General features: G+C 31.4%; 1 protein-coding gene across 1 annotated transcript; it reads left to right on the forward strand.

Annotated features, from left to right (window-relative positions):
• Positions 1-2559: 2559 nt before the first annotated feature.
• Positions 2560-14533, forward strand: LOC149484823 (proton-coupled folate transporter-like). Its single transcript, XM_089701103.1, has 7 exons — positions 2560-3670; positions 8983-9136; positions 10241-10342; positions 11354-11491; positions 11692-11775; positions 13154-13310; positions 13687-14533. The coding sequence occupies exons 1-7, from the start codon at positions 2870-2872 to the stop codon at positions 13835-13837; spliced, it is 1587 nt and encodes a 528-aa protein (XP_089557229.1). The 5' UTR covers positions 2560-2869; the 3' UTR covers positions 13838-14533.
• The last annotated feature ends 1006 nt before the right edge of the window (positions 14534-15539 follow it).

The following is a 15539-nucleotide window of genomic DNA, read 5'->3' on the forward strand; positions in this document are numbered from 1 at the left end:
GGTAAATGTGGGTCAACAGGCGAAGCATTAAGAATAAATAAGGAAAAAGAGCCGTTTTGTTTATATAAAAAGTATGATAGAAACTGGTATTTATAGATTTATAAATATGAATGTATTTATAAATTAAAAGTTTAAAAACCTTTAATTTGTCGGATTTACTAGAAGTGATAAGTCATAAGATAAGTCTTCAATTACAAAGAATTTATTAACGATGTATTCGCAAAGTAAATATTCAAATAAAAAGCCAACTAAGAATATAGTATTGATGTACAAAGATTAATTGAAATAAAAACTAAAAATTCAAATACAATTAGACAAAAAAAATTTAAAAAGGTTCATTAACAAATCGACTTTTGCTCCATAAAAATGTTAACAAATAATTATCTACAAATGATTATTATTTAACAGTGGTTTTAAACAATACACATAAAACAGACATGCTCATATACTTATAGATTAAACCACAAGTAGCTAGTACGTTAGATTACAGAAATAGATAAGTAATTGCCCCATTATATTTCAAGTACTTAAAGACAAAGCATAACGAGGAACTACGAATTAGAAAAACAACTGTGCAATCATCAATTGATTAATTAATTGTACCTACCTTTTATTTTCGATTTTTTGTCTTGTTTTAATTAGTACTAAAAGCAATACAAAAATATACTTCGATGTCAAAAATAAAACGTTTATAGCAGCTTAGTGTTAGACTGTCTAAAATTGAAAGCTTCTAAGATATTTTCACTAAAATTTTCCCTTTTCGTGTCCTATTTTACGAATTGGTCAAGATAGAATTCATAAAAATATATTATATAACAGCTATCTCTATGAATTTTTTACCTTTTGGTTAACAAAATATTTTTCCACCTTTTGTCTATGAGAATATTTTAATATCAAAGGTATACATTTATTGACGATGTAATGGTAAAAAATACCGGTAAATATACTTGGATCAGGTTGATTCAATCCTTCGTATCAGAATGTTAAATCTCTAAAAACGTTTTTTCAAAGAAAAGACGATACACTCTAATTGGAATATCACTTATCATCCATCTCGCGAAGTATGAATAGATATAGTGCTAAAACTGATTATTAATCTAGTGTTTTCCCAACTTATTCTAAACGTACGTTAAACATTTTAGATACAATTTAAAGAAAATATAAAAGTACAGATTTTTATTATACCAAAAAATCCATACTAATATTATAAATGCGAAAGTAACTCTGTCTGTCTGTTACTCAATCACGCCTTAACTACTGAACAAATTTGCATGAAATTTGGTATTGAGATATTTTGATACTCGAGAAAGGACATAGGATAGGTTTTATCCCGGAAATCCTACGGGAACGGGTTTTTCTTTGAAAACGCGGGCGAAGCCGCGGGCGGAAAGCTAGTTGTCTTATAATTCTAGTATAGTAGTATTTTTTTAAAAATAATTATTTTTATTAATGAAATTAGAATTATTCATCTACAAAGCAGTTTTATGTTATAATAATGGACTTTATACATCCGCTCTTGAGTTTTGAGAAGAAAAACGGTTCAGAAGAAAATCTTTAGGACGCACAATATCAGTTATCAAATCAAACACACGTATTCTAATCCAACACTTGTGAATTCATTCTCATAGATAAAAATGTCCTTTTCTGCTAGATAGATGGTACACGAATTGTTTGAAACCTACTCAAGGACTGCGATATATTAGTAAAATTTACTTGGTAAATTCACAAAATAATGAGTAAACAATTTTATAAGCTTCCATAATTTATTTACCTAATACATTTACATACGATGTCTTTCTTGGTAACAACGAATTTTTTGTTTATAACACATACATAGACATGGTGAAAGTAGAACACTATCTCAAACGCTTTTCCTTTTGAGACTTGTAATATTATATGTAAAGTTTATGGTACATAGAGTCGTAGTCATCAAGTAACATTATTTCTGATAATTGCAATCGCGTTGGGTATTTTTTTATAACGGAAATAAACTTACTTGAATTTTTTAAGATACACCAGCACAATTTCATATATTATAGAATTATTCAAAAAAGTATGTGTATTTTGCACACGTCTTTATTAAATAGATAAAATTTAGTTTATATAGCGGATACCGAGTTCTCTTTTTGGTCAAGGTATCACTGTGACACGAAAAAAAAATTGGAGGTAAAAGCTCATTTTGATAGATGCTTAAAACAAAACAAATTTTGTTTAAAAACAAACAAAATCTTAGAATACCACCATTACCATTTTAAAATAAACAGTATACCAATAAATACAAAAAGTCTCAGGAATTCAACAACAAAAAACTTTAATAAATATATAAATAGCTCTAATTATTATTTACATTACAGTAGGTAATAATGGGTTATGGCTAGAATTTATCTAATTAAATATCATACATTTGATACATATAGAACTCTGGCAAGCGTTCCTCGCATTTTGAAATAGTTATCGTTGAATGTATAAACAATAATTGAATAACTGAAGCCTTCTTGTACACAATAATAGAATAATTTATATCAATCACGTTAGGCAATTAAAATCTTCATTATAATTTTTGTCATTGAATCGCGCTACCGTTCCTTCAATCTGTACGTAGATATTGAATGTCCACAAATCGAGTGCTTATCCATCCAATGGAAACAAAACCTTATTATCTACAGACAACGGTTATCATTATCTGCGCATATTTGTTATCAAACAAATATCGGACAAGTAAATAATAAGGCAATTATTGTTCTATCATATCGACGTCCACTGTATTTAATTAAACATTGCAACCGATTATAACTAACCGTTATAAAATGGACATAGCATTGTGATCGCAAGTGTCACATAGCGTCTCGACACGTGGGACGGAGCCAAGATGGCCGACGAGAAACAAGACCCGGTAAAGGCTGAAGAGAAACCTCTGAATAAACATCTCATTAAGTACAAGGATAGGAATTTCTCAGACAAATTATGGTACATTCGGCAAAATATAACGGTGGAACCGCTCCTGGCGGGGCTCATCATACCCAGTGTGATTTCGAGGTTCGCTATGAGCAATTTCAACTTGGACAAAGCGTGCCGAGTCAATTTTCAATTCGAGGACGAAATATGCGATGCCCTAGTTAAAAAGAGCAGCAACAACTATTCAACGTATGAACGACAAGTGCAAACTTTGATATCGTCTATTGATATTTGGAGAAGCGTGATCAATACTGCACTACCGTGTATAATCATCATGTTTTTGGGTGCCTGGAGCGATCGGACGGGAAAAAGGAAGCTCTGTATATTGCTGCCCATTTCGGGGGAAGTTATGACGTCAGTGAATAATATTGTCAATGTGTTCTTCTTCTATGAAATCCCGCTCGAAGTGACTATATTTTTGGAGACGTTCTTTACAGCAGTAACTGGCGGATGGGTGACAATGTTTCTCGGTGTCTTCAGTTATATTAGTGACATAACTTCGGAACAATCACGGACATTCAGGGTTGGGTTGGTTAGTTTCTGTATGACAGCAGGAGTGCCGATTGGGATTGCAATGGGTGGAATTTTAGTTCAAAAAATGGGGTATTATGGACTGTTTACGTCTACAACTATCCTGTTCAGTTTAGTGCTTATGTACGGGTGCTTCTGTTTGAAGGAACCTGATAGCTTTCTCGAAGCTAAAGGACTCCCTAAAGTAAGTACTTAGATTCATATATTTATTGTATTGTTTAACCGAATTGTTAGTATGAGTTGATGTTCTTTTATCAGATACGAATTAATACTCACCTATAAAATATCCAAGATAAAGTGGTAATTGTTTTTCTTACATTGTTCAATAATGATTACAATTGGGAAATAGATAATCGTATAATAGACTCCTTTTACGGTCACTATTAACAATTTTGATAGGTTTTCACGAATATTTTTCAGGAATGAAATTTCATAGAACCTGAGAGAATAGGCTCAACCATGGCTCAACCTCAACTAGTAAATTCGCCAATGCTTTCTTTTAAACCTTCTTATAGTATAGTACAGTACAGTAGTATAGTACAGTACAGTAGTACAGGATCCTTCGCCCTTTTTTGCAAGTGATTACTATCAAGGTAATTTTCCGTGTGTAGCTTTATTTTGATGAGACGCCCAATAATTTCCTGTACGAAACTCTCGATTGTGGTAGCTAACAGAGGTAACAAGGATAAAATGTTTCGATAAAATAATCGTAAATACTGATCCGGTTTGAAAAATTATTTCGGTGGTAGATTGCCCATTTATCGAGGAAGGCATATAGTTTATATCACGCTAAGACCAACAGGAACGAAGCAATGCTAGTAAAATCGCGGGGCACATATAGTAATAAATAACCTCATTGTTCTAAATAGAAAAAATAGTCATTTCGTATTAAATTAACTAGTAATAAAAGATATCGCCTTAGAATGTCCACGTATAAGATAAGCTAATACTATCCAAAGGTCATATTACGAATATAATTCGCGAAATACTAGCGTAAAATTAATATCCATTGGTGGTAATCGATATATAATAAACTAGCGACCCGCCCCGGCTTCGCACGGGTGCAATGCTGATACTAAATACACTACAGAAAAACTGTGAACGTTGTCTAAAAAACATAGCGGCACGGCCGGCCGGTACCGTAGAGATAGACATATACCATCGCGGACTTTTCTGTAGACCTTTTCAATGTATATAATACTTAGTACATTATTTTGATAAAACTCGTAGGGTTTAGCCTGCGTTTGCAATATAAGCGGAAAAAATGTAATTTTTTACGACATCACATTAGAAACCTCAAAAATAACAGTACTTCTCCACTATTTAATGGATGTTATTATACATATAAACCTTCCTCTTGAATCACTCTATCTATTAAAAAAAACCGCATCAAAATCCGTTGCGTAGTTTCAAAGATTTAAGCGTACAAAGGGACATAGGGACATAGGGACAGGGAAAGCGACTTTGTTTTATACTATGTAGTGATTAAAAATAAATAACGCATGACTTAACAATGCATGACTCGTTTTCTCAAGCAACGTGACAATGTTCTAAGAATTTAACTTGGTTATGTAGAGGTTCAATAATAATTGATGCCTTTCTTTCTTTTTGTATCTATGGAGAGGAACCGGCAAGAAACTCCATATTTGTGATTTTATATGTGAAAAACAATTACAATTTGTATCACGGAATTTAATCCTTAGAAAAACCAATGTAATCTAATTTATCTAACAAGAATAATGAATGGGAATCTTAAAAATATAAAAAAATGTGTTACATAGAAAACAACAGCATTATCTTATCTGTATTACATATTTGTAATGGTTCATTTTTATTTACTAAAAAAATTATAGATATTTTCAAAAATAATATAGAAAACAATAATGATTAGATACAATAATCGTTGATATAAGGTTTTATTAAACTGATTATTTCTTAGAAGGGTACAGACACCTGTTCAATAAAAATCATAGTCATCATCATTATAATTACAACCAAGCTTAACAAAACTAATAAAAATAATAACTAATAAATACATTTAAAATTATATCGAAAACTAGCTGCCCCGGCAGTCCTTGTTCTGCTGAGTTGTTCTTCTCTATTGCCCCTTTTTCGTGTTTTCTCTCCATAAGAACCTTTCTGGTGCCTTACCAAAAACGTTTTCAAAATTTATGCCGAATGGTCAAGCCGTTCACGAATTTCGCGCGTAGCAATTATTTTCATTTGATTCTTCAATCCTTATTACACTTTTTCGGAATAAACAACCACTTTCAAAATGTGTTCTAATTTATTTATTTATTTACGGCATATGCCAAGCCCTACATACAAATTGACCTTCTTGAAATTTACAGGTGACATTTCTAAATTATTATGCAATAATTATTACGAAGAATTTAATACCTACCTTATTGTACCTACGAATAAGTTTTAATCAAGGCTTGAAAAATGAGCTGTAACACTCATTTCTTACTTTATCGAGTAGGTATTTTGGATTCCTGTATAGAATGTGTAAGATATTCGTCTTGTCTCTAGGCTAGTCGAACTCCAATATATTTTGAGGCGTGCGGTAGCGTTAGGCTTACCGCTGCAATCAACCAAGCGCATCGAATGCTTAAATCATGACAGAAACAGATGGGATACCTGATGGAAAATATGTTAAACCTATAAAATTCAAGAAAACACTCTATTTATATCATACTATGGTACATACTATGGTGAACCCCATCTTCGCCGTATTAATTCCTACTATACACATCACATCGTTGCGGTCTCTGATTGCTTCTAAGTTCAGGGTGCGTTCAAAGAAACAAACTCTTCAGCATTTTCTTAGAATATCAATAGCAAGTCAATTGAATATTGTCAAATTTTTAAAAATTAAAATATAAACCAACTAAAAATTAAATAAGATGGAAGAAATGGTATTCATTCCTGCATTTTTTCATTATTATTCACACGTGAGGTTTTCAAATAATAAGCATAATTCTGTAATTTTGGTTCAATACCTACCTATGAATATATTAACAATAACAATTGTGTATGAATTATAACAAATTTTATTTAATAGTGTATGTACGTCAGAATATCAACAAAATAATGCGACTCATTGTATAAAAAAATATTCATATTTAAGGATCCACATATTTTAATAATAATAAATTCTTAAATGAAAATAATAGAAGTCAATGTAATTATGTCATGGATCTTTAGACAGTTTAATAATTGTAAATAATTTATAATTGACGACCATAGCTGGTAAATCATGGCATTTTATCTGATATTACTCTAATTATTGTCTTTACTACCATTGTAATTGACAATTATTTTACAAGAGAACTCTTCTATTTTACAATTTGAACAGACAATACAGTGAGATACAACAAAAAACATCTTAAAAAAGCTAAATATCGAGAAAACTTCTTAAAAATATTTTACACTTAACATTAGGAAAATTAGCTGCACACAGTGTGCAGTTTTTCGTATAATATTCGGTAACAAATCGTTATAATAGTAATAGAAAGGAATATCCTTACAATTCTCAAATCAATTTAATTATATGAAAAATAAGTGATACAGTTAAGTGTGTGTCAGTGTTATAGCTACAGTTTATGATAATCCAAATATCAGAAATAAATTCTATATCTCTATCCTCTCTGGAATGATGTTACAGGGCATAAAAAGTGACTAACGTTATAATAAATAACCAAGTTTAGTTATTATTTTAAACACTAATTACATTCTGTATAAAAACATAGTGTCGCGGCATAATGACCTAAATATTGAAGCGAATATTTTGCAATATCTAAATGTATTATTTCTAGATATTATACTAAAAGGATTTAGGTCAAATTAGTCTAATGATATATTCAGATTAGATTATTCGATGACGACTTATTACAAAAAAGTGATTATAACATGATTTAGCAACGTGGTAACGAGGTGATTAAAATAAGCATTTATTTTAGGATTTACCGATTACTTGTATTTCAAAAATAAACTTTATAAATATTCCGGGTTAGTCGAAACAAGAATAAATCATTTTACTTTCAATGTAAAAGTTGTTTTAACAATACATTTGGGTAGTGTTATATGTTGTAATAAGTTAGTAATAAGTTTGTAATAAGTTAAACTTGCTCAAATACATAATTCTGAAATTAAAAAAAAATTGGTTGTCTGTAAAGTCGGTATACTGACGTTAGTAGAACGTGACATCGTGCGATTGTGCTTCTTTGTCGCTCGTTCCGCGCTCTCGCTTGCACTTCAAGCCTTACATGGAACGCCTCAGAGCGAGGTAACGCCGCATGAGTCATGTTTTTTCGTGCGTGCAGCCGGCTCTATCGAATTATAAGACGTTGTCACGTTAAAAAAATATGCTTGCTCCACCTTACTGTGTGTAATTAAAAAACTCTTCTCTTTTCTAATCTAAAGATTTGCAATAAATAGTAAACATCTGCTACTACACTACATTACCTACTATATAAATTCGTGTTGGTTAGATTTACCGATTTGTAAAAAAATATTACATATTAAGTTCCAGGCGTATAAAAAAGTAAAAACATCTGCTACAAATAACACAACTCGGTCGACCACGTATTTTAATATGCGATCCATTTAACCTTTCAAATTACTGAAAATCACTAATTTAGTAATCATTATTTAAATGTACCAATTAGCAGGAATTATCTATTAAAACTTTACAAAATTAATGTACATTATTTTCATATTTGAAATCAGATTTCAGACCGTTATTGATTAACTGTATCAATTTTATAATTAACTTCTATGCAATTATGGCTTTTATTCCAATTATATTTATCTCATATTTGTGTTACCTTTATTACATTAGAACTACATTCATGGCCTAAAAGCATCAAAATTTGTAATTACGGTGATTATAAACTAAATATTGAAACTCATACTGCTCCAATGTAAGTATTTATTAAAAAAAATCATTTGAAGATGTCGGAAAATTTGGAAAATGAAAAGAGTTGAAACGTTCGAACAAATTAAACTTTCAAGGATTTTTGAATTCATTGAATTCACTTTATAATAGTTGTGTTATAGTGTTGTTTGGTAAAATAATTTATGCGTTTTAAATTAAAGGCTAAATTACAAATTCCACGCTTGAGATTGTTGAGTATTTCTATTGTCCCTTTGTGCAATCGTTTTGTATAAGTAAAAGGTTATGTTGACACTTTGAGAATAACTTTCTATTCGGGAAGTTGTCTCGTATATTTTCTGATCATCTATAGAAATTATTCAGTATGAAAACCAAATCAATAGTAAAACAGCAATCACTGAACGTCATGAATATATTTTTTTTAATTAATATTCCAATCAATTCGTGTTACACAATATAACGACTTAATCCTATAATAATATAATAAAGCTTTTTTGCTACCTATTATTGTATCGAATTAATAACGTTCTACATTTATTTCTGTTCGTTCTAAAAACTGACCCGAATGGCCAAGTTAACAAGATCCTAACCCTTTACAGATCGAACGCAGGTGCAGCGGTGACGTTGCGTTTTTCGACATAACGCACGTGCTCGACACGATCGGCGTTGCGTTCCGGCGGCGCGTCGGTGGCACACGGATTAAAGTGATCCTTACCCTGGTTGCTGTGTTCATTATATATGGACCGGCTATGTGTAAGTTGAATGTTTGGCATTTTTTTCTGGTTTTAAGAGTAAAAGAAACATAAAGGACTGTGTTTTTAAGTCTTATCTAATTTACTTAGATATGAGGTTCTAAGTGTTGCTTAATAACTAACTAGCTTTCCGTCCGAAGTTTGGTCCATTTAGTTAACGATAAACTCGTATTCTTCCCATTCCCATACGAATTCCGGGATAGCACCTATGTCCTTGCTTAAGTCTTAAACTATCTAAATTTTATCGAAATTAGATTGTGATTTAGGCGTGAAGAAGACACAAACAGACAGAGAGACAGACTGAGTTTATTTGGCCTTTATAATATTAAACCAATTTGCGATGACCCAGTTTAAATTGCACGAGGTATCATGTTGGACGATATAAATTTGATCCTGACCAGGCGTTTAGTTTTTGAGCTATACTTGAAAGCGGTAGTTTTTTTTTAATAAGTTTATTTTATCTATTAATTAGCTCGTTAGTGGTTATGTGAATAACCCCGTTAAATTTGATTTAATATGTGTAATATTAAGACCGTTACAAAAATATTATCTTTTGATAATTTTATTTGTGTGTATGGAGAAACATTCAAAATTTCAACTTTCTAGAACTCATTAGGTGGCATTATTTATTTAAAAGATTAGAGGTCAATGACTTGAACTTATGAACTTCGAGTTAACGTTTTGAATATTTGTCTAATTACTTGCATTATGTAAATATTAAACTTTTTACTAATTTTGTTAATGTATCCAAACAAAATTAAAAAAGCAATCAAGATAATATCTTATTTTTCAAGCCTTAATTGAGCTTACTGTGGGACTAGGTCGATTTGTGTAAGTAATAATGTCCTATAATATTTCCTTATTTATTTTATTATTATTTTTTTTTTTTTTGATAAACTTACAATAATACATTTTTAGCATTTTAATTCATAAGAATCTTTTCAACGACATGTTTTTATTTTCATTAAGCTAACAATTTGAACTGCAATAAACGATGTGAAGTCCTGCGCTCATTTAAGCGAAGCTTTCGGTTCTTTTAATTTCAAGCGAATGTTTGTTGACAGAACACGTCTCCATTCTTTCTCTATTCTGTTTTTCTTTTCAGCGGAACACGGCGTGTTTTATCTATTCGTCCGGAACCAACTCAACTGGGACATGGTGAAGTACAGTGTTTTCGCCAGCTACTCCATAGTTTTGCATTCTATAGGTATGGCATTAAGTTGTGTGAAGTCCCATGTCCCCAAGTGGGGTAAGGGGCAGATGCATTATACATCTGTTTCACTGATCGATTTTCTTTAGGGACAAGTAGGTGATCAGCCTACTATAGATGGCATTAAGTACCTACTATAAAATTTTGGGAATTTAAAAAAAATAAAAAAAACGATACGAGGCGGGATTTGAACCCTCGTCTTTCTGCTATTCCGGGGCGACACCTAGCCTGTCGGTCACTCGCGATCCCGCCAGAACAATCGAATTTCATCTGCTAATACCTTTACTACTTTTATCTAGCCCATAATATCTACTCTTAATTTGTTCAGAAGCTTTTTCTGTGTTTATGAACATTATTTTACTTTCTTGAACCTTCCCAAACTTAAATCTAACTACACCTCTGTTTATACTTATAATGTTAAATGTTTGTTCTTGGATTTTAGTTCTATGACTTATTTATCTTTTCACTCTTTACATCCAATCGAAGGTATAATAGATATAGTCTTTTATAAGTAGAAATAGCTACAAGTAGTTTCCATTATATCATAGATAGGCACTTGACACTGTCTGAGTGTTACGCTATGGATAAGGAATAAGTATTTTACTTGTGAATGTGTTTATGTTTACTTGTTAGCATCGATGTTATTTTGTAATTACTTTTGTCATCACGACAATACATTCTGTTAAAAAGTAATATGAAACAACGCTACAATAAATTGACATAATACAATAATTTGCATTCAAAATGTGGTACCAGCCAAAATCATGTTACAAACGAAAAAAAGTCATATTTTTTATTTGGTTGGGGGCAAATAGTTCTAAGTAATATATTCTTATGAATCGCCACAGTCTATTTTTACCATTTACACCTACAAAAAATGGCCAATATTTGTATTTAAATTGACTCTACACTTACTCTACATCGTCATTTGTCAATAACCTTACATTTTAAATGCTTCAATACAACAAAATTATCATCACAATTAATTACATTTTATAATTGTTTCAGGTGCAATGTTTTCAATAACAATATTAAGTAAAAAACTACAAATCGACGACTCTCTATTATGTCTAATCGCGATGTCCAGCAAATTTGTGGGCGCCATCTGGACAACGTTCGTGAAAACTGATTTAGAAATGATTTTAAGTGAGTAAAAGATAACGTCAAAATACATCTATTATTCAATAAATAAAATATTTAATTAAACATCATAAATTAACTTAATTAATAAAAAAAATTGAACAAGCATACCGTTCATATCACTTACGTACTCATTTGATACCTTGTAATTATTAGACATTTTATTTTACATATATATATATATATATATTCTTTTATATTTACAGTTCCTATTGTTGAGTTCTTCTCATCAGCAATACTGACATCACTGCGATCCATCATATCAAAATTAGTGGAAAAAGATGAAACAGGTAATTATTCTTCTATCGTGAAAATTCATTTCGGCAATAGCTTACTGCAAAACTTTGTGTTTTAACTCAAACATTAATTTATTCCATAAAACTTCAAACCGTAGCACTTTCAAACCGTCATAACATAAACTTACCACCGATTCGGAAAGCTGTCTCTACAGAGATGAGCCGACAAGAAACTCTGTAGTTGCTTTCTTAAATATTATGCTAATTTTAGGTATGTCATCTTACCGTGCGAGCTCAAAATATAACTTACAGGTGAAATTTCATTTTTGTGACAAAAAAAATAGATCATTAACTTTAAAAAGGTAAAGTTTTAATAAACTTTCCTCTATAATTTTCTCCTTCTGTCTAAGACTATATACAACTTTCTACAAACAATTGGTTTAGCAGTTTAGCCGTCGAAGCGTAAAATATGGAAAGATAAACAGACAAACTTATAGATCTATAAAATGAGTACCTCTGGTTGTTTCACCTACTTTTATAAGCTCATTCAATTATATTAAACAATTCATTTTTAAATTGTTATATTAAGTACAAAATAATGAAGATATTATAAAAAATAAATCTTTATTTAAGTACATTGAAGATTTGTATTATTCTATACGCTCCCTGTAATATTTTCTTTGCTTTTATTTTCAACGTTGTTGAGTCAAATAATATAATATTTTTTAAAGAGGCTTAAGTAAGCCTTGGCCATAATTTGTAATAAATGAAAATTTTGTTGAATGTCGCTCTTAATACAATTAAGACATTTTTGTAGCCGTGAAACTACGAGAACATTTTATTAATTTTTCAATAATTATTTACCACTTGTGCAACATTTTCAATACAGTAGCCTATATATCTATCCATTACCGAACATCAAAATAATAATAAATCGAACCAGCAGTTTTTGACTTCTATCTTTCTTTCAAACTCTACAGTCTACAGCATTATAGTATTAACATCACTACATAGTATAAAACAAAGTCGCTTTCTCTGTCCCTATGTCCCTATGTCCCTATGTATGCTTAAATCTTTATAACTACGCAACGGATTTTGATGCGTTTTTTGAAGTGAAACTTCTTTATCGGGGTTGGACAAAAATTTAGTGTAACATTTTTGTACGAGTGACATTTTTGCGTTACGCCGTACTCGTGACATTTTTGCGTTACGCCATACTCGTGACATTTTTAAGGTCGTAAAGAAGTTTCACTTCTTACGTGTGTACTCTAGTACACGCATACATTTTTTTTTTTAATAAATAGATTGATTCAGGAGGAAGGTTTTAGTATAAAATTTATTATGTTTTAGACAACGCGGGCGTAGCCGCGGGTGGAAAGCTTGTATATTAGAAAGAAAAAACATTTATAAGCCATTAATACTTTTCTTACAGCTAAAGTAAATTCCCTATTCTCATTAACGGAGACATTGGCATCCTTGGTCTTCCACCCGCTATACTCCTGGCTATACATGAAGACGCTACAGATTCTGCCTGGAGCTGTGTTCCTGACGAGTGCAGCTTTGATCATACCAGCTACTATGATTCTTATGTAAGTAAACATTTTGAATAGATCTGTGTAGTGTATGAAATTGCTTGCTAATATAACAATAAATTTTCTAATATTATCGACCTTTAAAGCATTTTATAATCGTTTATATAAATCTGAGTACCCATAATAAAACGAGCGTGTGTGTCTAGCACACGTGTCAGAAGTGAAACTTCTTTGGCAAGATTCAAAGATACCAAAATCGTTGCCTTAGTTCATAACGCGACGGTATTGCCATGACACGACCTTGAAGTGTTACTCTTTGCGACCAAAGAAGTTTCACTTTTTCTATGTGATTTTTTTTAATACAGAAATGTAGATTTCTACAGTAAGGATAAAGGATTAAAGTTCAAATTTCAATAACATTATACCTTCGCAGGTTTTTCTTTATCCAGCACCGAAGAGCTTTGGGTAATTCTAGAAAGAACGCGTTAGAGGCACAAGAAAAGAAAGACGCAGAGGCTGAGAAGGTTTCAGAAAAAATACCGAATATTATTATGCCATTAGAATTAGAAAAGACTAAATTATAATTCTAGTTTTATTTATTTGTTAAAATTTTGCATGTGGCACTATTAATTAATTAAAACTCAATTTAGCATAATTTTAATTAACGCCCTAATTATAATTTTAATAGATAACAAACAGTAATATATTTATTGTTATATCACGAACTAAATATGGTCATAGTATTACAATATTCATATTTTACTAGCCGCTCTTATGCTTAGGAGCTACTAAGTGAAGCAAAAGCTGTGTACATTTTTTTAGGAAAATTGAGCGGACGGAGGCGTATGAACATAGACATACTTTAGTTTGTATAAAGATGATGCAAATCTATCTCATCTTATGCTAATGTTATTTGTGTAAAAATACATTCATAAACAAACATAACACACACTACCATGCATTTGTCACACACACACGCTTAGACCAGCTACTCATGTACCTACCTGCCGCAGGGGCGATATTGGTACAATCTCTGTTGGTCGGCGGTCGGAGCAATATCAGTTGTTCTGTAAATTGCCCCTACTTGCCTATACACATCACAATTAAGGGTGCAATTCCAATATTGCCCCTGCTGCAGGTACATGAGCAGCCGGTCTTAAATATCAAGGTCTTATGTATAAGTTTATGGTTGAATTTCGATCACTGACGACCACAAGTTGAGTTAATAATAATTAATTTAAGCGCACATAAAAATATAGACCTCATTTAAGTCCATATTTTTATAACATATTTTAAACTAAATAATACTTTCATAATAGCTGTGTTTTACCTGAAAATAAAACACATATTAAATACTTACCTATATTTGAAGCTTACTTCATTGAGAAGGCACCTAGCTTTTTCCGCCTATTTTTCCCTCTCTTTCCGTTGTATATATGCTATCTCTCTCGCACACCTCTCCACCAGGTGGCGGGGCGCACGATAATGTCGGGCGCTGGATGTTTTTCATTGAGTCGAAATCCACAACAGGTGGACGTTAAGTGTAAGCTTCAAATATAGGTAAGTATTTAATATGTGTTTTATTTTCAGGTAAAACACAGCTATTAAACACTTGACCGTAATTTGAAGCTTACTTCATTGAGACCCGTTTGTTACCCACCTGGTGTACAATATATGGACGCCAATGTGAATTTGAATACATAAGTAATTACTTATTTCTTTATTTGAAAGAGTAAGGTGTGCAGATAGTATACCTACCAATAAATCACACAAATTTTTATATTATATAATATATTAACAATCCCAGATGAAAAGTTAATCAAATAAGAACCAAAAAGTTAATCATAATGATTAAAAGTATTAGAACTTATGAGATTGGTTCAAGCGTACCTTAGTTAACCTTTTGGGCTTGAAAAGTTAAAGTTACTACAATTTTCACTATCTTTAGCGTAAATCTGCGAAAGCGCCAGTAACGACTTTCAATTACGCATTTAGATGTTACTTACAAAATGAAGCAACAGCTGATCCCGACGAGGCAAAAATACCTCAAACTCAAACCTTTATTTATTCAATTAGAACTCTGTAGAAGCACAATTGAATCATCTTAACATAGAATTACCACCTGTCTCAACTCACACAGTTTTAACCCAACCTGCTACAAGCGGACAAGAAGAGAACTTGGTCCTTACTTTTGGGGTCAGAAATAAATTTAAAAGGTCACCCCTTGAATAAGGCAATAAAATATCAAAACAGGTAAACGGTTTTAATTATAATACAGATTTTTAA

Source organism: Colias philodice, chromosome 11, assembly GCF_061535455.1.
Source record: "Colias philodice isolate Cphi_HAF_F1 chromosome 11, ilColPhil1 Martin Lab GWU primary, whole genome shotgun sequence".
Lineage (NCBI taxonomy): Eukaryota > Metazoa > Arthropoda > Insecta > Lepidoptera > Pieridae > Colias > Colias philodice.

Coding starts and splice junctions, on each gene's coding strand:
- LOC149484823 (XM_089701103.1), top strand. CDS start 2,870: ATGGCCGACGAGAAACAAGACCCGGTAAAGGCTGAAGAGAAACCTCTG. Junction 9,137..10,240: donor TATATATGGACCGGCTATGT/GTAAGTTGAATG, acceptor TTTTCTTTTCAG/CGGAACACGGCGTGTTTTAT. Junction 10,343..11,353: donor CATAGTTTTGCATTCTATAG/GTATGGCATTAA, acceptor TAATTGTTTCAG/GTGCAATGTTTTCAATAACA.